The sequence below is a fragment of the Anguilla rostrata genome, chromosome 6 (assembly GCF_018555375.3).
Source record: "Anguilla rostrata isolate EN2019 chromosome 6, ASM1855537v3, whole genome shotgun sequence".
In the NCBI taxonomy this organism is placed as follows: Eukaryota; Metazoa; Chordata; class Actinopteri; order Anguilliformes; family Anguillidae; genus Anguilla; species Anguilla rostrata.
In genome coordinates this window covers 2,114,828-2,136,183 of record NC_057938.1, presented here as the reverse complement: position 1 = coordinate 2,136,183, position 21,356 = coordinate 2,114,828, and the positions used below count along the sequence as shown (strand labels likewise).

Sequence of the window (21,356 nt, the reverse complement as noted above, 5' to 3'; positions counted from 1 at the left end):
ACACTCCTTCAGGGTGGATGGAACTAATTAGTGAAATCAGCACGTGTAGTGATTGGTTGGAATGAAAACCTGCATACTCTCGACCCTCACATGATGTATGCCCCTCACATGGGCATACATCTATATATACACATGAAATAAACAGCATATTTCACCACTAGTTAAAACTAGTGTCTCTAGTGTGTAGGTTGGCAATAGAGATCAGCAATGATGAACAAACAGGCAATCACATGTATGCACACATACACATAAACATAAACACACACACATACATACATAAAACATCACGTTCAGCAGAGAACAAGAACATCACAACGGGAATACGAGAAGTATTTTTACCCAATCAAATTCCTGGCAGCCCCACAGTGACAATAATCCACAGGAAGAACAGAGAAACAGAGGCTTAGAGAGATAGAGGGGGGAAAAGGCACATCTCCAGAGAACACATCTACACTCACAACGAAGAAAACGCACCATTATTCCCAGTGCTGGAGCTCCCCACTCCCCACCCCCCCCCCCCCCCCCACCCCCAACCCCCTCCGCCAGCTTCTTGTTTCCTTGGAGAGTTTAACGCAGTCACATACAGGCCGTGTTCAGATGTGCCCAGCACTCCCACACACACCACACACGCACCGCACACACACCACACACACGCTGCACACGCACCCCACACACACATCGCACATGCACCCCACACACACTACGTACCCGCCGCACACACTCACACACACCGCACACACACACACACACACACTGCACACACACCACGTACACGCCGCGCACACACACACACCACGTACACGCCCCACACACACTGCGTACACACCGCACACACCGCACACACACACATCGCACACACTCCCACACACGCCGCACACACACACGGGGCGGGGTGGGGGGGGGGGTCAGGTGCCCAGCGGAAAAGCTCAGCCGGAAGGGCGTGGGCAGGGCGTGGGCCGGAACTGCAGGGCACGGGGCTGCACAGGGTGCATGGTGGGGTACGAGGCGGGGTACTGGGCGTGGCTGGGTGGGGCGGGGGGGCGGGGCAGGGGGCGAGGCGCGGTACGCGGCGGGAATGGTGGCGGCGCTCAGACTCACGTGAGCGCGAAGGCGATCAGGGCCCCCACCACCACGATGAAGTCCAGAATGTTCCACAGGTCCCGGAAGTACGAGCCGTCGTGCAGGATCAGGCCCTGGTCGATCATCTGGAGCCGAGACACAGCCGGCCAATCACTCACTGAGCTTGCCAACCATGTGACTGAATGCGGCCAGAACCAGCCAATCGTTTTTTAAACCCACAGAACCGACCGATCATCTTTCAGACCCACATAGAAGTGAACAATCATTGTTTTTAAACCCCCACAGAACCATCAGAAAAAATAAACCATCATCGTTTAAACCCACGTAGAAAGGACCAATCAGCTTTCACTATCCACACAAGTGAAGATAATCTCGGAAACATAGCCACTCCTCATTATGCAGTAGCAATCTAACACCGCTGAAGGCTAACGTGCTAAATCCTTAATCCTGCACCACCCTGGCTTGGAACTCGTTGCAGAAACAGCGAAGATGCGGTCCGGGGCAGCCTCGTGCAGGGGGGGGGGGGGGCGGGGGGGGCAGGGGGGCGGGCGGGGGGGTGAACGAGCCCACCCTAGACTTTGTGCTCATGTACATTTTATTTTCTCTGCAGTGAGTTTAAAGTGAACATACAGTATTATTATTGTTATTTTAAATTTGTGCAGTTCCCCCAGTGTTCGCGTGGGATTCCTCCGGGTACTCCGGTTTCCTCCCACAGTCCAAATACATGCAGGCTCCAGGGCTCAGTGGCAAATGAGATGTCAGCCTCACTACCCGGTTTAAATAAAGGTTAAATAGAAATTTGTTTTAGGAGCCTGGTGCATACGAATGTGCTGCCTTCACATCCGTAGTCTCTGAAGACACACCGAAGCGGCCAATCAGCTGTGGAACATGCAATGAACTGACCAATGAGCAGAGGACAGACACTGAATTGGCCAATCAGACGAGAGTTGGCGTCCGTGGGGCAACACTCACCTTTATGATCATTTCGAAGGTGAAGACTCCGGTGAACACGTAGTCAAAGTAACGAAGAACCTGCAGCACACCGGAAAAAAAAATTATGCAACAATTTTAAGTATGCAATTAATCATCCTACAGTAGGACTTGCAGCACTCAAATCAATTCTATAGCAACGGTGTCATCGTTCTCCCTGGTCACTCACAAACACCACCATGCATTCATGTCACAGTTTAATAGCGTCAGAAAGGGGGCAGCTGACTGGGTCAGGTCACAGGAACGGGACAGTCAACAGGACAGTTACAGAACTGGGACTCGCTTATTGTTTGAATCTTCCCTGGATCAGCATGACTGTCGTCTACGTGAGGGCCACGGTCTGTCCACATTATCAGGATAAAGCATAAGCCTCTTCTTGTTGTCGCCCCCCCAGTGGTGGAACCAGCAACCAACCAACACCAGAACTACTGAATCAATTGGAGGCAGTTGGATCTGATTAGGGTGATTCACTTTGTCGCAGTGGGATTTGGTTAGGGTGATTCACTTTGTTATGGCGAGAGTTAGTTCAGGTGACTCACTTTGTTTCGGTCGGAGTTGATTAAGGTGATTCGCTTTGTTTCGTTCGGAGTTGGTTAAGGTGACTCACTTTGTCGTGGCGGGAGTTGGTTAAGGTGACTCACTTTGTTTCAGTCAGAGTTGGTTAAGGTGACTCACTTTGTCACGGCGGGAGTTGGTTAAGGTGACTCACTTTGTTTCAGTCGGAGTTGGTTAAGGTGACTCACTTTGTTTCAGTCAGAGTTGGTTAAGGTGACTCACTTTGTCACGGCGGGAGTTGGTTAAGGTGACTCACTTTGTTTCAGTCGGAGTTGGTTAAGGTGACTCACTTTGTCACGGCGGGAGTTGGTTAAGGTGACTCACTTTGTCACGGCGGGAGTTGGTTAAGGTGACTCACTTTGTCGCGGTGGGAGTTGGTTAAGGTGACTCACTTTGTCACGGCCGGAGTTGGTTAAGGTGACTCACTTTGTTTCGGTCGGAGTTGGTTAAGGGGACTCACTTTGTTTCGGTCGGAGTTGGTGCACACAGGGTCCTCGGCTGCCAGGGCGATGCTGCTGGCCACAATCACCAGCAGGATGGTCATCTCAAAATAGCGCAGGTTCACCACATAGTGACACACCCTCCGGATCCTGGAGTAACAGCACATCAGCAGAATTTACACAAAGTACAACTGACCCTGTGTGTGTGTGTGTGTGTGTGTGTGTGTGTAATCTTACGGGTTGGTGGCAGTAAACAGGAACATGCTGTCTGGTGGTACAGCTTTAGGGGGGATGTGGGTTTCCTCTTCCTCCTCTTCATCCTCCTTCTCAGACCGGGAGGGTTCCGTGTCCTTACTGTTCTCTGCAGAAAAGGTCCGTTACAATGCTCAGGGCATGGCGCATTAATATATTGTCCCTGCAGAGGGTGCTAGTGAGCAGACAGGCCTCACCAAAAAGAATTCCGGCGTGCTTACACAGGAGAACGAGATGAAGCTCTCAATGCAGGCAGAAAACAGAAAAACCAATTTACTGCCACATACAACTCCATTTCTCCACCAATCCCCTTCTACTTTACACCCTACTCAGTGCTGATTGGACCACTGGAACATCTCAACTCTGTAAAAATTCTTACATCAGTTTTGATAATTAGATTGATTGCACACTTTCAATTGTATTCTGTGCCTGTCATTAGTGTCAGTATTACCAGGATCTCTGTGCCTGTGGTTGTGTCAGTACTGTGATGATGTCTGTGCCTGTGGTTGTGTGTCAGTGCTGTGGGGTTGTCTGTTCTTGTGGTTGTGTCAGTACTGCAGGGTTGTGTGTCAGTATTGCAGGACTGTATGTCAGTATTGCAGGGTTGTCTTGTGCCAGTGGTTGTGTGTCAGTACTGCAGGATTGTGTTTCAGTACTGCGGGGTTGCGTGTCAGTACTGCGGGGTTGCGTGTCAGTACTGCAGGGTTGTCTATGCCCTGAGGTTGCGTGTCAGTACTGTGGGGTTGTTACATTACATTACATTACAGGCATTTGGCAGACGCTCTTATCCAGAGCGACGTACAACAAAGTGTATAACCATAACCAGGAACAAGTATGATGAAACCCCTAGAGAGAAGTACCGGTCCAAGTACAGGGAACAACCGCATAGTTCAACTTGGACCCTGATGGTTAAACTGATTAATACAACAACGAGAACGGCAACAACGCAATCTATGGAAAAATAAAAATAAATAAAAATACAAGTAGTCGTTAAGACAGGCGCATCAACTAAGTCACCTATGAAACAGCTGCCTAGTTACAACCCTAAGTTTTAGTCATTTACAGGGGGGAAGGGAGGGATGGGGAGAGGTGCAGCCTGAAGAGGTGGGTCTTCAGTCGTCGTTTGAAATGGGTCACAGTCTCAGCTGTTCTGACCTCCACAGGGAGGTCATTCCACCATCGTGGGGCCAGAACAGACAGGAGACGTGTTCTGGAAGTGCAGGTGCGAAGAGGGGGAGGTGCTAGGCGTCCTGAGGTTGTGTGTCAGTACTGCAGGGTTGCGTGTCAGTACTGCGGGGTTGCGTGTCAGTACTGCGGGGTTGCGTGTCAGTACTGCGGGGTTGTCTATGCCCAGTGGTTGCGTGTCAGTACTGCAGGATTGTCTGTGCCCTGTGGTTGCATGTCAGTACTGCAAGGTTGCGTGTCAGTACTGCGGGGTTGCGTGTCAGTACTGCGGGGTTGGTGGCACAGTACCTGTCATGGGGGTGAGCTCCAGCAGCGACTGCACACCCGCCACCTCGACCACCACGCTGGAATCCAAGGGCATGGCTTCGCGGTTCAGAGCGGCAGGGTTGGTGTCAGCATCGATTCCACCCAGAGAGGGGTCAGTGCCCTGGAGGAGGGGCTCCTCTGGCTCCCCCGTGGGGGGCAGCTCCCCCTGCAGCCCGTCCTCGGCCCCGCCCTCCTCGGGACGGGCGACGCTCAGCATGGGCTGGGTCTCCTGGGTCTCGCAGAACGCGGGGAACTCGCCCAGATCAGGGGCAGCGTCCTCCAGCCTGCAAGCAGACAGGAAGCGGAGGAGAGTTCAGCGCAGTGTGAGGGGTCTCGCTGTTACCATGGGAACCCCACTCACTCCAGCTCCAGGCGCGGAGGGGGGGAGTCTCTTTGTGTTTCAGTGTTTGGTTCATTTGAGTGTTTGAGCCCGGTGTGGAGAGAGAGAGAGCGACTCTTCACCTGGCTGGGTCCTGTCCTCTCCCCGTCAGAGCGCCATCTTCCTCATCCTCGGCCTTCCTCCCCTCGTCGGCGCGACTCTCCTCCCGCTCCTCCGAGGGCTCGCAGAGCTCCTGGCCGGGGGGGCGGGGCGCCTCCTCGTGGGGGGGCTCGCGGGGGCGGGATTCACGGTGGCGGTGTCGCCGCGGGGGGCGGGCGCAGTCGTCGGGGCCCAGGCCGGCGCCGGGCGGGGGGGGGCGGAAGCGGCGGACCACCCGCTGCCTGCGGTTCCCGTTGAGGCCGCGGGGGTGGCGGTCCTCCGGGGGGAAGGGCTGCGATTCGGGCGGCTCGGGGAGGGGCATGGCCACGGACAGCGGCGAGTCAGGCAGGCGGGCGGGGCTGTCCGCCGGGGACAGGGCGGGCCGGCCCTGCAGGTGCGCGCTGGAGGGCGTGTCCCCCTCCTCGCCGGGGCCGCCGAACAGCACCTCGCGGCTGGCCATCTGCCTCCTCTTCCTCAGCTGGTTGGTCCGCTGCTCCCACACAGACATGTTCATCCTCTTCCTCCTCTCCCTCCGGCAGCCCGGCGGGGCGGTCAGCGGCTGCTGGTCCGGGGCCTCTGATTGGTCCCCCGGCCCGCCCTCGTCAGCGAAGACGGGTCTGCTCCGGTGGATGGCGCGCTTCCTGTACAGGTAGTGCCTCCTCCTCCGGCTGCAGGAAGCCAACCACACACAGTACGGCAGGCACGGAGGGACAAAACACAGTCACTACAGTCAGTACGGAGAACACAAAAACGCGCACAGACCGCATGAAACATTTACACGCTGGTCATCTAGACTACTGTGGGTGAGTGAGTGCACAAATACATTCTTTTAAATGATTTTGGCTTTGAGGTTAATAAATAATAAAAACGTCTGAAAGAAAAATATACCTGGAAACTGGGGTTTTTAGGGACAGAAAAACACAAAGGATTTGTCAAGAGAAGGAAAAGGGGAGAGGAATGGAGAGGTTGGTAGATTACAAAATAAACTAGAGAAAAACATCAATGAAAAAACAAAAATACAAGCATAAATCCGTATTTTTTTAAGGTTTCGGGAGAAAGGCATTTGAAAATGGGTGCAAAGCGGAGATGCGAGCGGAGCTGAAGAAGAGAGGGAATATAAGGGAACAGACGGCGTTACTTACTGGTACTGGTAATCTTGTGTAATCCACGCAATCAATGAGCGGTTTGGTTGAAAACAAGACATTAGTGCTTTCATGAAGAGACAGAAAACAGCCCCAGCGACAGCATCCAAAACACAGAAACAAGGCGCTGCTGCAAGGCACCAGTCTGATATCGAATCACCAGTCTGATATCGAATCACCAGTCTGATATCGAATCACCAGTCTGATATCGAATCACCAATTTGACATCGAATCACCAGTTTGATATCGAATCACCAGTCTGATATCGAATCACCAATTTGACATCAAATAATTCTCATGATATTTCTGATATCGAATCATCATTTGGATATCAAATGGAGTCTGACATCGAGCGCAGTTTGTGAATGTTTTTTGCACACCTCCCTTCATTTCAGAGCCAAGCTGAGGACTAAATGGGGATACAGACTTTTATATTCAGCAGAAGAATCCGCCAGCTGTGCAAATCTGTGGGGTGGGGGGGGGGCGCATGTTTTGGGCTGTCGCACGGGTAGGCAAAGCGTCACATGACAACCAGACGGTGAGATCAAGAACAAACAGGGACGTCTGGAGCGGCAGACAGCACTGACACACAGAGGGGAGGAGCACAGGACGTTCCGAAGGATGGCACAGGAACAGGAAACCCACAGAAACCATGGCGACGTTCTTGCCGAAGCTCAGGAGGAGCTCCGTGTTTGTGTTTCTGCGTTTGGGGGGGGGGGGGGGGTTGGGTCAGGGTGGGGGGGTTATGGAACATGCTGGAGAAGGGTCTGGTTAATTTGGGGGTGGGCAGGAGGGGAGGGGGGGAGGTAGAATAGAGCATGCAGCCCTAAACTAGCGAGCTTCCACCTGTCCCAAGCTCTCCCTGACACTACCCCCCCACAGCCCACCACAGCCTCCATCCCGACAGCGCAAGCACTGGCCCGCGGGATGGGGGTGCCCGTTTGAACCCAAAACCCGTAACTGAGTTTACTTTGGCTTTCTAGCACCTTCCGCAGTTTCTCAGGGCAGACGGAGAAGATCAGGTTTTTGGCATCTCCGTCCGTTCAGTGTCCCCATCGCCTGAACTTTCAGCAAGAAGAAGCAGCCATCAGCAGAGCTGCATGTCTAACACCGGGGTCAGGGTTCAGAAGTCAGGGGTCAGTGACAGTTTCCTGTGCCAGTGAGCACAGAGAAGGGTGCCCTGGCTGTAGTAATACTGTCCTGGGGGGGGGGCGGGGCACCATGGCCCATGGGGAAGTACGTCCGGTAATTTTGGGGTGCAGAAGTGAGGTACAGGCAGGGAGGGGTAGGCGGGATAGGTGGGGGGTTTGGGCAGGGGAACTTACTCTGACGACATGATGGAGGACATGGGCCCAACCTCCTTGGCCTTCTGCAGGGCGTGTTTCTGATTGAAAAACTCTTCCTCTTCCTCTTCCTCCTGGCCAACAGACACTTTAATACCCCAAACGCATCCCAGCACCCTGTCTGATCACTGAGAAATGCCCCCCTCTCACTCTCATGGTGAGTGCAGAGGGCTTCAGCAGCAAAATGGCTGCCTTGCCCCTCCCACATCCAGAGACCAGGGCCGTGTCTGAAACAGCCTACTTGCCTACTATTGAGTATATAAGTTGAGTACACTGGATGAGAAAGTTGTTAAGGGAAAATTTTGAATGTAGTGTACTTAAAATGTAGTGTACTTAAAATTCACAGAAAAGAAAAGGCAGAGCCATCGTTGGGTCCCATCAATCAGAGAGGAAGAGGCAGGGCCTTTTTTTAGAGCAGGAAGTCTTACGACACTTCTCCAGTACTGCTGGAAAATAGTACGGAGGATATTTTTTTCGCGTGCTGCCAGTCGCGTACTAAAAAATATGCACTAAATAGTAAGCAGTACGTTTAATAGGATGTACTTATTTTGAGGACACAGTAGTTAGGAGGCTGTCTCAGAGAAGGCCTGGATCAAATACTGCAGCTAAAAGAGTTTTGACCTTTAGAGCCCAATGAAATCCTGCAGATTAACCAACAAATTTAAAAGAAATACACACACACACTCACACACCAGCATCCCACCCCCTACCCCCACCCCCAGGTCACAGACCGGCGTTCACCTTAGTGAGCTCCTGAGCGTTGGCCAGGTTGTCCACGGCGATGGCCAAGAAAACGTTGAGCAGAGTGTCTTTCGGTGGCGTCAAGGAAGGAAGCCGCAGACATCAAAGCCAACCCCCCACCCCCCCACCCCCCTCCCCCCCCCCAGCAACCCCAGACATCCAAAGCCAACCCCCCACCCCCCCATCCCCCCATCACCATTCCTTCCTGAAACACATTTACTTCACCAACAGACCCCCTTCCCTCCCCAAATAGCATTTCCTTCATCATCAGAATAACAGCAGCCTCCGTGGGGATGCACAGGGCAGGTAAGGACGTTGCCTTCATGCTAAAAAGGTTCCTGGAGATGTTTCTCATGACTAACATCCCTGCCTGCTCTTTAATAGGGACCACCCACAGCCAGCTGCTTCCTGTACGCACAGACACAGCCAGCTGCTTCCTGTACACACAGACACAGCCAGCTGCTTCCTGTACACACAGACACAGCCAGCTGCTTCCTGTACACACAGACACAGCCAGTTGCTTCCTGTACACACAGACACAGCCAGCTGCTTCCTGTACACACAGACACAGCAGCGCTCCTGTACACACAGACACAGTCACGCTCCTGACACACGACACAGCCAGCTGTTCTGACACGACACAACGCCATACACAACACAGCCAGCTGTTCTGTACCACCGACACACGTGCACACCGACACAATGGCTCCTACGCACAGCCCTGTTGTCTCTACAACGCACACAACGTCCATTACACCACAGCCACTGTTGGTTACACACAGACATAGCCATGCTTCTGTACCAGACACACATGCTTCCAATGACACCAACCAGCCAGTTGTTCCTGTACACACAGACACAGCACGTCCTACACACAACACAGCCCAGCTGTTCTTTCACACGACCACCAGCTTCCATGCACACACCCACAGCCAGTGCTTCTGTACCGACACACCAAACCAGTCCAGTAAAGCATACACCACCAGCCCTGTGTGGTTCTACCGCACACTGCACACCGCACACAATGTCCAATACACCACCAGCCCTGTGTGGTTCTACCGCACACTGCACACCGCACACAATGTCCAATACACCACCAGCCCTGTGTGGTTCTACCGCACACTGCACACCGCACACAATGTCCAATACACCACCAGCCCTGTGTGGTTCTACCGCACACATCATCCAATACACCACCGGCCCTGCGGAGTTCTACCGCACACTGTACACCGCACACAATGTCCAATACACCACTGGCCATGCGTGGTTCTACCGCACAGCGCAAAGAGATTTTCAGTTTCAGGAAAAGCACAGAAATTATAGTCATGGTTTTTTTATTTTCTTGGTAAAGTTCACGAGAGGCCCACGAAGGCAGAGCGAGCTGTTCACGTGCCAGGGTCAGGGGTCAGGGGTCAGGGGTCAGGAAGGATACAGTTGCCAAACAGCGTGAGCACGATGAAGTAGATGGAGGACCACATGCCGGACTGCACCCCGCCCTGGGAGCGGATGCCGTTGTACATCACCTCGTTCCAGTCCTCCCCAGTCAGGATCTGGAGTAAAGACACACGCGCATGTGTGCACATATGCGCACACACACACACACACACACTCACACACACTTACACACACACTCACACACACTCACTTACATATGCACACACACACAAACACACACACATATACACACACACACACGCACATATGCACACACACATACACTCGCACACGCACATGCACACACACACACGCATACACTCACACACACGCGCACACACACACACACTCACACGCACAGTTGCATACCTACGTATGAGCTCTGCTGTGCCAAACAGCACTTTGTATCCACTTACATTTTCTATAAATACGGTGTGGGGGAATTGATGATAAACACTGTGACAGAAGCCACCTACTACAGCACAGTAACAACAATTACTGCGCACAAGTGTGTGATGTATAAATACACACAGGGCTCGTTGTTTTCATTATCCAATCACGCGGCACCCAGCAGCGCACACTGCCGCAGTCATGCTCGAGCACCAGACTGCGGGGAGCTGGACGCGTCGCCCAGCAGCCCCTGGGGTAGCAGGCGTTAGTCTGCGTACAGCACACAGACGCCACACGTCAGTCGGGCGCGAGCCGTCAGTCGGGCGCGAGCCGTCAGTCGGGCGCGAGCCGTCAGGCGGGCCGAACCTGGAACACGGTCATGATGGAGGCGGGGAAGGTGTCAAAGTTGGTCGGAGTGTAATCCTCAAAGATGAACCTGGAGGGGGGGAGGTCAAAGGTCAAAGGTCAGCATCACCAGGGATCTTAAGGGTATTTCCTGATTAATTAGGAAAAGCCACATCCCTTAAATTACGCACATTACACGTGCAGGGTTTTAGCCTACTGTGCAGAACAGTACTGTGCTGTAGCTGAGCCATGCTGATCTGCGCCGAGCTGAGCCATGCTGATCTGTGCTGAGCTGAGCTGAGCCATGTTGAGCTGTGCTGAGCTGTAGTTGTGATAAGCTGTAGCTGTGTTGTGCTGTGCTGTAGTTGTGATAAGCTGTGCTGTGCTAAGCTGTAGCTGTGCTGTGCTAAGCTGTAGCTGTGCTGTGTTGTGATAAATAGAGCATCGCGTAGTTCTGGCAGGTCACGAGAGTCAAGCGCTCCGGCCGAATCAGCTGATGGCTCAGCTGAGTGATGTTAGCCTATCACAGTACATTCACTAACAGGGCGGTCTACTTAAACAGCCTCCCTCTACTCATTCGGCTGCTCCTCCTGCATGCAAGCGCTGCACGTTGCTTCGTAATCCCTCCACCACCCCAGCTCCTTCCCATGCGTCAAGAATTTGCATTCTCCATCCTTATGTGTTAAGAATTGCATTTGTTCCATTCCTATGTGTTAAGAAGTTGTATTGCTCCATCCTTATGTGTTAAGAAATTGCATTTGCTCCATTCATATGTGTTAAAACTGCTTTGCTGCTGGATCTGTTCTGTGTGTACCCCTCTAGGGGGTTTGGCTGCTGGCCTCCGGCCTTATCCACGCGGGCTGCGTGGTTGGCGGGAGAGCTCCAGAACAGAGCCATACCGCCAAACATAACTGTATTGCCTTTATTGTCAATAAAGTTCTACTTGATGACAGTGGTCCTGACAGAAGCTGTGCTGTGCTATGCTGTAGCTGTGATAAGCTGTGTTGTGCTAAGCTGTGCTGTGTTGTGCTGTGCTGTAGTTGTGATTGATAAGCTGTGTCACACCTGCCACCAAAGAGTTGCATTCCCAGGAGAGCGAAGACTACGATGAAGAGGAAGAGCAGGAACAGCAGGCTGATGATGGACTTCATGGAGCTCATCAGAGACACTACCAGGTTCCTCAGAGATGCCCAATACCTGCAGAATCACACCCACAAAATTACAAACCAATCAGCATGAGACACACCCAGTACCTGTAGAATCACACCCACAAAATTACAAACCAATCAGCATGACACACCCAGTACCTGCAGAATCACACCCACAAAATTACAAACCAATCAGCAACACCCAGCAACAAAACGTACACCCACAAATGAACAACTAATCAGAATTACAGATGCTTAGTACCTATGCAAACATGCCTGGGTTACAACCTATCAGCATCTCAGAAGACAGTACCTATAAACAGATCATTCACAACAAGGTCTTGGAACAAACACAAGACCACATAAGTAGCATAACCTGAACGAGTACAAAACAATAGTTAGAAATGTTAGAGGGCAGGGATGGGAAGGGACTGGGTCGAGGGGGGGTCTTCATGGTCAAAAAACGGCCAACAATTCTGCAGTCCAGCCCATCACAGGAAGCTCATTCCACACCTAAGGCCAGAGCAAGCAGGTAAGCTGACTGGGACACAGAGCCACACAGGGAAGGGAGACACAGCCGCACAGGGAAGGGAGACACAGCTGCACAGGGAAGGGAGACACAGCCGCACAGGGAAGGGACACACAGCCGCACAGGGAAGGGACACACAGCCGCACAGGGAAGGGACACACAGCGGCATCGACATCATGGAGCAGGGAGATCTGCTCGGGTTGTGGGGTTAGAAGACTAACAGCCGGTACAGTGGAGCAGTTCCTGTAGGCTAGTACCAAGACTAATAACTTCATTAGCTCATTGACTGCTCTCAGTGTTTGGCTCTCTGCGGTGCATCAACCAACTGTTGTGTGCTTAGCCTGACAGGCTAATTGGTATATCAGTGCAGTAATTAGCTCCCTCTCATCCCCCACATTAATACCGAGTGAAACAGACGACGGAATGCGTGAACACAGGGGGAAGAGCGTGAACACAGGGGGAAGAGCGTGGACACGGGGGGAAGAGCGTGAACACGGGGGGAAGAGCGTGGACACGGGGGGAAGAGCGTGAACACGAGGGGGAAGAGCGTGACACGGGGGAAGAGCGTGAACACAGGGGGAAGAGCGTGACCACAGGGGGAAGAGCGTGAACACGGGAGAGCGGAACACGGGGGAAGAGCTGGAACACGGGGGAAGAGCGTGACACGGGGGAAGAGCGTGAACACGGGGGGAAGAGCGTGAACACGGGGGGAAGAGCGTGGACACGGGGGAAGAGCGTGGACACGGGGGGAAGAGCGTGACACAGGGGGAAGAGCGTGACCACAGGGGGAAGAGCGTGAACCAGCGGACGGGAAGAGCGTGGACGGAAGCTGAGGGGGAAGAGCGTGACCACAGGGGAAGAGCGCATCGCTGCATTCAACAGCGCGCTCGAAGGGCAGTAATGCAGGTTGACTTCGCGCTTCAAGGTGCGCGCATTTTAAGCTCAGCAGAGAAAAACGTAACGGGGGATGAAGGCACCCACCCAGGCCCGGGCCATGCACAGAAATATTTCGTGTACCGGTATTCCCCTCCCTCCCCGCACTCCACACTCCACAGCCACAGGAGGCACACAGTGAACACAGAGAGCTGGGGGGCAGAGTTAGCCCTGGAAAGCCAAGCTGCCAAACTCTTCACAACTAAAACATGAAGAACGGAGCACACCGAACAGATTCAGCCTCCATGTCTGACCTATCAGACAGAGCCAGGCCAGCTAGCGAAAGAGGCCTCTCCACCCCTGAGCCTCTCACCAACACCCCCCCCTTCCCCCAACGCATCCCTGCCCACACACACACACACACACACACTAAACAAGACTGCAGGGCAACAGCCTTCCAAAAAAAGGTTCTGGTTTACAGGCTACACCCACACCCATTTGGCCCCGCCCACACTCACTTGGCCCTGCCCACACTCACTCAGCCCCACCCACACTCACTTGGCCCCGCCCACTAGGGCCCACCCGCACTCACTTGGTAATTTTGAAGATCCTCAGAAGCCGCAGGGCTCGCAGGACGCTGATCCCAAGGGACACCCCGGGGCGGAAGAAGCCCCACACCACCTCGAAGATACTGCCCACGATCACCTGAACACATGCGCACACACACGCACGCGCACACGCACACACACACACGTCACGCTGACATCCCTCATCATAAATAAACATCCCACACCACAGATGTATCACCCAGTAGTGTTACAATAGCATTTCAGATTACAGTAAAACAACTCAACAATGTTACAATAATGTTTGAGACCACAACTCTCTCTCTCTCTCTCTCTTTCTGGCGGAAGGAGGGAGAGGGGGAAGGGACGCACCCCGCAATCGAAGCAGTTGAAGGAGGAGTGGAAGTAGAGGCGAAGGCCGAGGCCGTACATCTTCAGGAACATCTCCATGAGGAACAGCCCCAGAAAGACAAACTCTGCGTAGTCTGCCAAGGGAACCAACCAATCAGCATCAAGCAGCAGCGCACACACTCACAAACAGCCAATCAGCATCAACCAGCAGCACACAAACACAAACAACCAATCAGCACCAACCGGCATCACACATAAACACAAACAACCAATCAGTACCAACCAGCAGCACATGTAAACGCAATCAGCACCAACCCACAGCACACATACACACAAATAACCAATCAGCACCAACCCGCAGCACACATACACACAAATAACCAATCAGCACCAACCAGCAGCGCACATATACACAAACAACCAATCAGCACCAACCAGCAGCACACACACACATAAACAACCAAGCAGTACCAACCGGCAGCACATGTAAACATAAGTGGAGAGAAAGACAGAGACCGACATCGAGGACAGGGATAAAAATAGGGATAAAGACAGGGATAGAGAATAGGAATATGGATAGAGACATGCATAAAATGTGTACAAAAGTATGTGAACACCTGAACATCACACCCATATGTACTTGTTGAACATCTCATTCCAAAACCGTTGGCATTAATGTGGAGTTGGACCCCCTTTGCCGCTGTGACAGCCTCCACTGTTCTGGGAAGGCTTCCCAGTAGATTTTGGAACATGGTTGCAGAGAATCATGTCTATTCAGCCAAAAAGGTATCAGTGAGGTCGAGCACTGATGTTGGGCGTATGGCCTGGCTCACGGTTGGCATTCCAATTCACCCCAAAGGTGTTTGATGGGCTAGAGGTCAGGGCTCTGTGCAGGCCAGTCAAGTTCTTCCACACCAAACTCAGCAAACCATTTCTTTATGGACCTCACTTTGTGTATGGGGGCATTGTCATGCTGAAACAGGAAAGGGCCTTCGCCAAACTGCTGCCACTAAGTCAGAAGCACACAGTTCTCTAGAATGCCATTCAGATTTCCCTTCGCTGGAACTAAGGGGCCCAAACCATGAAAAACAGCCCCAGACTATTATTCCTCCTCCACCAAACTTTACAGTTGGCACCGTTCGGGCCAGTAAATTTGGCACTATGCATTCTGCCAAACCCAGATTTGTCCGACAGACTGCCAGATAGTGAAGTGTGATTCATCACTCCAGAGAATGTGTTTCCACTGCGCTACAGTCCAATGGTGGTGTGCTTTACACCACTCCAGCCAACGCTTGGCAGTGCGCACAGTGATCTTAGTCTTGGGTACGGCTGCTTGGCCATGGAAACTCATTTCATGATGCTCTAGACGAACAGTTTTTGTGCTGATGTTTCCAGAAGTAGTTTGGAACTGTAGTGAGTGTTGCAACTGTTGCAATGGGTGTGGCGGAAATAAGGTGGTGTCCACATACTCTTTGAAATGTAGTGTAGATAGAGATAGAGAGATGGATAGAGATAAGTGATAGGTATAAATATAAGGACAGGACAGGGTAAGATAGGTATAGATAGATGTAGGACAGGGTTACAGGTCGATGGTATAGGGGAAAGGGTAAGGTACGTACAAAGGGAAGGTAAGGGATAGAGTAAGGACAGGGATAGGGAGAGGGATAAGGGACAGGGACAGAGGTAAGCGATAGGGACAGGGAAAAAGATAAGTGATAGGTATAGTTATAAGGGACAGGTATAGGGAAGGATGTAAGGGATAGGTATAGAGAGAGGGTATGCAGGATGGATAGATGTAAAGGAAGGATAGGAGAGTAGGACAGACAAGTAGGATAAGATAGGATGATTAAAGGACGGTAGAGAGAGGTAAGCGACAGGGATAGATGTAAGGACAGGATAGGAGAGAGGTAGAGAAGGACAAGGTAAGTGATAGATAGGGATAGATGTAGGACATAAGAAGAGTGCACAGGATAGATGTAAAGGACAGGTATAGGGATAGATGTAAGGGACAGGTATCGAGAGAGAGGTAAGCGACAGGGATAGATGTGAGGGCTGTGTGACGCACACAGGAAGACGGTGAGCCAGGGGGGCTGGTCGTGGTGCACGATGGCCACGCAGATGGTGTTGAGGGCCACCAGGCCCAGCACGGTCCAGTAGAAGCTGTCCGTCTTCACCATGCGCCGGATGGAGATGCGCAGCATGCGCTCCTTGCGCCGGAAGTAGGCCGCCGGCCCCCGCTTGCCCGTGAGGCTGAACCGGGCCCGCGGGACGCCTGGCAGAGCACGGACCAATCAGAATCCATAAAAACAGCAGAAAGCTTCATAATGACCAATTAGAATCAATAATAACCCCTAATAATAACCATAATAATAACCACTGTAGAGCTGGAACCAGGCTGGCTCATTATACCCCTTTCCCACTGTAGAGCTGAACCAGGCTGGCTCATTATAGCCCTTTCCCACTGTAGAGCTGGAACCAGGCTGGCTCATTATAGCCCTTTCCCACTGTAGAGCTGGAACCAGGCTGTCTCATTATAGCCCTTTCCCACTGTAGAGCTGGAACCAGGCTGTCTCATTATAGCCCTTTCCCACTGTAGAGCTGGAACCAGGCTGGCTCATTATAGCCCTTTCCCACTGTAGAGCTGGAACCAGGCTGGCTCATTATAGCCCTTTCCCACCGTAGAGCTGAACCAGGCTGGCTCATTATAGCCCTTTCCCACCGTAGAGCTGGAACCAGGCTGTCTCATTATAGCCCTTTCCCACTGTAGAGCTGGAACCAGGCTGGCTCATTATAGCCCTTTCCACTGTAAGCTGGAACCAGGCTGGCTCATTATAGCCCTTTCCACCGTAGAGCTGACCAGGCTGGCTCATTACTAGCCCTTTCCACGTAGAGCTGGAACCAGGCTGGCTCATTATAGCCCTCCACCGTAGAGCTGGAACCAGGCTGTCTCATTATAGCCCTTTCCCACTGTAGAGCTGGAACCAGGCTGGCTCATTATAGCCCTTTCCCACTGTAGAGCTGAACCAGGCTGGCTCATTATAGCCCTTTCCCACTGTAGAGCTGGAACCAGGCTGGCTCATTATAGCCCTTTCCCACTGTAGAGCTGGAACCAGGCTGGCTCATTATAGCCCTTTCCCACTGTAGAGCTGGAACCAGGCTGGCTCATTATAGCCCTTTCCCACTGTAGAGCTGAACCAGGCTGGCTCATTATAGCCCTTTCCCACTGTAGAGCTGGAACCAGGCTGGCTCATTATAGCCCTTTCCCACTGTAGAGCTGGAACCAGACTGGCTCATTATAGCCCTTTCCCACAGTAGAGCTGAACCAGGCTGGCTCATTATAGCCCTTTCCCACTGTAGAGCTGAACCAGGCTGGCTCATTATGGCAGTTAGCCTCACTCACCTCCAGCCCCCATGTCTCCGTATTTGTCCTCTCCAGGTCCACGCCGGACTCCGCCCATACGGGTCTTCTTACTCGTGGCTCTCTTCAGCACTGGGGGAAAAACGCAATTAATTCGAGAAAATCTGGAGGTTACCACGGCAACGCAGCACAACACAACACACTCCCATCGAGTAACCACGGCAACACGACACAACACACTCTCGTCGAGTGACACATACCGAGCCCACTGAACCAAACAAGGTTTCATAGGACGGGGGTGGGGGTGGGGGGGGCTGGTCTTTATTTCAGCTCAGAGCTCCGCTGTGTCTGAGAATTTCATTTTTAATTTTATTTGCTTGTTGGTATTTTATTTTTTTTCCACCTGCAGCTGGAATTCCTCCATTTTGGAGGGTAAACCGTTGCACATTGAGCGTAACCTTTCTCTCCTCCAATCAGCTCAGTCAGACTGCATCACATGGGGCAAGGCTCCAGTTTTATCACAATGACTCATTCAGAACTGCCAGGTACATTCACCGGTGACGGCACAGCCACCTCCTCGGCAACGGCATGATAACGGCTCAGCAGGTATGCCAGCTGCCGGGACACAGGCTGGCAGGGCTCACCGCATGCCCGCACAGCACCGGGAGCCTGGCACCGGGAGCCTGGCACGCTTCAGAGTTTCCATCAGAAATGACCGCAACGGTCAGGGACTCACTCTCCTTACAGGCCAGCTCGCATGCTCTCTGACCCCACGCACACACACAGAACTCAGACAGGAGACCGGTTCAGAGCCTGACCCCATGACCGGGGCCGAGCCTGACCCCATGACCGGGTCCGAGCCTGACCCCATGACCGGGTCCGAGCCGGACCCCATGACCGGGTCCAAGCGCACACAGCAGCTCTCTGTAAGGACAGAGACCTTCACGGCTAAAGCCCGGGACGTTGCCCGCCCGCCCCCCCCCCCCCCAGAGGAACCGCACGGTGTTTGTAGGCCGGTGCTACCCATTCCAGAACTGCTCTTCAGCACGCCATTGCCACAGCAACCGTGGGCCGCTCCTCACTCATTGGTCGATGAATGAAACGGGCCCTGCTGAGGGGGCTCAGGACTGATTTCCCGCCTATGAGCGGGCAAGGACAAAGGCCATTGGCCCAGATTTCATCACAGGGGCGTGGCTATGGAAACTGGAAATGGCTCAGCTTGGTAATCGCCCGCTGATTGGCACCCAGTGCTGCGAGTCATTTGGCCTCCTTAAAAATGACAGATTATCTGAAATCCCACAGTCGAATTTTCCCATTATGCACCCAAATCCCACAGAGAACAAAATGGCAAGCCATGGGGTGACTGACAAAAAGCATTATTCTGTGTACTTTAGACTGGCAAGCACACACACACGCACACACAAACACATACACACACACACACACACACACACACACACACACATAGAAGTGACAGGGCTCCTAATAAGCCAAAACACTAAGACAAAAGGGGGAAACGTTCTCTGCTTGACATAGAGCAGATCTTTTTGGGAAAACGGCTTACCATCTAAAGCAGACGTCCCTGAATTCTTATTCTCTTCTGCCAGCATCACCTCCTCTGCAGAGAGAGAGAGACATACAAACAATGAGAGCTTAGGCAAGATACCACAGCCCAGCACTGGGCCTCTCTATAACCACTCTGTCTGTAATACAGCATAATAACACTCACTATAACCACCTTGTCTGTTATACAGCATAATAACACCCGCTATAACCACCCTGTCTGTTATACAGCATAATAACACTCGCTATAACCACCCCGTCTGTTATACAGCATAATAACACCTGCTATAACCACCCTGTCTGTTATACAGCATAATAACACTCACTATAACCACCCTGTCTGTTATACAGCATAATAACACTCACTATAACCACCTTCTGTTATACAGCACAATAACTCTATAACCACCCTGTCTGTTATACAGCATAATAACACTCCCTATAACAACCGGGTCTCATAAGGCTAATAGTAGCAAGACAGCGCTAACAGTAGCAATGCAGTGCTATCAGTAGCACAACGGTGTTAACACTGTGGCAGTTCATGGGTAAGAGTAGCAATACAGTGCTAACAGTAGCAATGCAGTGCTATCAGTAGCACAACGGTGTTAACACTGTGGCAGTTCATGGGTAAGAGTAGCAATACAGTGCTAACAGTAGCAAGACAGCGCTAATACATAGTGCCAGTTTATGGGTAACAGTAGCAGTACAGTACTAGCAGTAGCAAGACAGCGCTGACAGTAGCAGGACAGTGTTAACACATAGTGGAAGTTTCTGGGTAAGAGTAGCCTTACAGCGCTAACAGTAGCAGGACAGGTTAGCGGTAGCAGGGCAGAGCTAAGAGAGGGGGCTGTGCTGGAGTGGATTGATTGAGTGAGTCAGTCTCCCCTCGCTCACCCTGCTCTGAGTGGGAGTGTTGGGCGCTACCACACATCTCTCTCTCTCTCTCTCTCTGTTCCACATATTCACCTATCAGCTGCGGAGGGGAGTGTGTGGGAGAGGCGCACACACGCGTGCGGAAAACGTGACTGCCGGGAAGCAGAGTGCGCACAGAAACGCCTCGCCTGTTCCCCTCCGCGCTCAAACGCTGCAAAAACAGCTCTCCCTTCGCAGCAGGTACAGACTCTCCTTCTCTCTCTCGCTCTCTCTCGCTCTCTTCAGACCTGGAGGTGAACTCCCTGCTGAGGCAAACCAGGTCTGTGCTTTAATCTCACAGCGCAGAGCTGACTGGGTCAACCAATGCCAGCACAGTCGCGTTACCTGCTCGGTCGATCCAGGCCGGTAGAGAGAGATGGGGGTACCCTACCTGCTCGGTCGATCCAGGCCGGGAGAGAGAGATGGGGGTACCCCTACCTGCTCGGTCGATCCAGGCCGGTAGAGAGAGATGGGGGTACCCTACCTGCTCGGTCGATCCAGGCCGGGAGAGAGAGATGGGGGTACCCTACCTGCTCGGTCGATCCAGGCCGGTAGAGAGAGATGGGGGTACCCCTACCTGCTCGGTCGATCCAGGCCGGTAGAGAGAGATGGGGGTACCCTACCTGCTCGGTCGATCCAGGCCGGTAGAGAGAGATGGGGTACCCTACCTGCTGGTCGATCCAGGCGGGAGAGAGAGATGGGGTACCCTACCTGCTCGGTCGATCCAGGCCGGTAGAGAGAGATGGGGGTACCCTACCTGCTCGGTCGATCCAGGCCGGTAGAGAGAGATGGGGGTACCCTACCTGCTCGGTCGATCCAGGCCGGTAGAGAGAGATGGGGGTACCCTACCTGCTCGGTCGATCCAGGCCGGTAGAGAGAGATGGGGGTACCCCTACCTGCTCGGTCGATCCAGGCCTGTAGAGAGAGATGGGGGTACCCTACCTGCTCGGTCGATCCAGGCCGGTAGAGAGAGATGGGGGTACCCTACCTGCTCGGTCGATCCAGGCTGGTAGAGAGAGATGGGGGTACCCTACCTGCTCGGTCGATCCAGGCCTGTAGAGAGAGATGGGGGTACCCCTACCTGCTCGGTCGATCCAGGCCGGGAGAGAGAGATGGGGGTACCCCTACCTGCTCGGTCGATCCAGGCCCGATAGCCGTTGAGTTCTCTCTCCACCTGCTGCTGCCGCCGAAGCTTCATGAAGGCCCGTCTGTTCTCCACCCGCTCCCTCTCTTTGGCAAATTCCCTGCGGGGGACGAGGGGACACAGTCACAGCCCCACACAGAGCTCCCACCCCGCATGCGTGTGTGTGAGAGAGAGTGTGTGTGTGTGTGTGTGTATCTGTTCTGTGTGGGTGTGTGTGCCTGTGTGTGTGTG

At 52.9% G+C, this 21,356-nt stretch overlaps 1 protein-coding gene across 1 annotated transcript in view; it reads right to left on the bottom strand.

Moving 5' to 3' along the window:
- Positions 1-21,356, bottom strand: part of LOC135258168 (voltage-dependent R-type calcium channel subunit alpha-1E-like) — a 90,813-nt gene that overhangs the window by 15,925 nt on the left and 53,532 nt on the right. Inside the window, 17 exon segments of the mRNA XM_064341463.1 lie at positions 1,099-1,205; positions 2,053-2,112; positions 3,086-3,215; positions 3,303-3,426; positions 4,791-5,092; positions 5,271-5,954; positions 7,754-7,845; positions 8,513-8,580; positions 9,945-10,062; positions 10,703-10,772; positions 11,747-11,878; positions 13,824-13,936; positions 14,170-14,282; positions 16,214-16,420; positions 17,549-17,638; positions 19,071-19,124; positions 21,110-21,225. Of these exon segments, the coding sequence (XP_064197533.1) occupies positions 1,099-1,205; positions 2,053-2,112; positions 3,086-3,215; positions 3,303-3,426; positions 4,791-5,092; positions 5,271-5,954; positions 7,754-7,845; positions 8,513-8,580; positions 9,945-10,062; positions 10,703-10,772; positions 11,747-11,878; positions 13,824-13,936; positions 14,170-14,282; positions 16,214-16,420; positions 17,549-17,638; positions 19,071-19,124; positions 21,110-21,225 (2,580 nt within the window).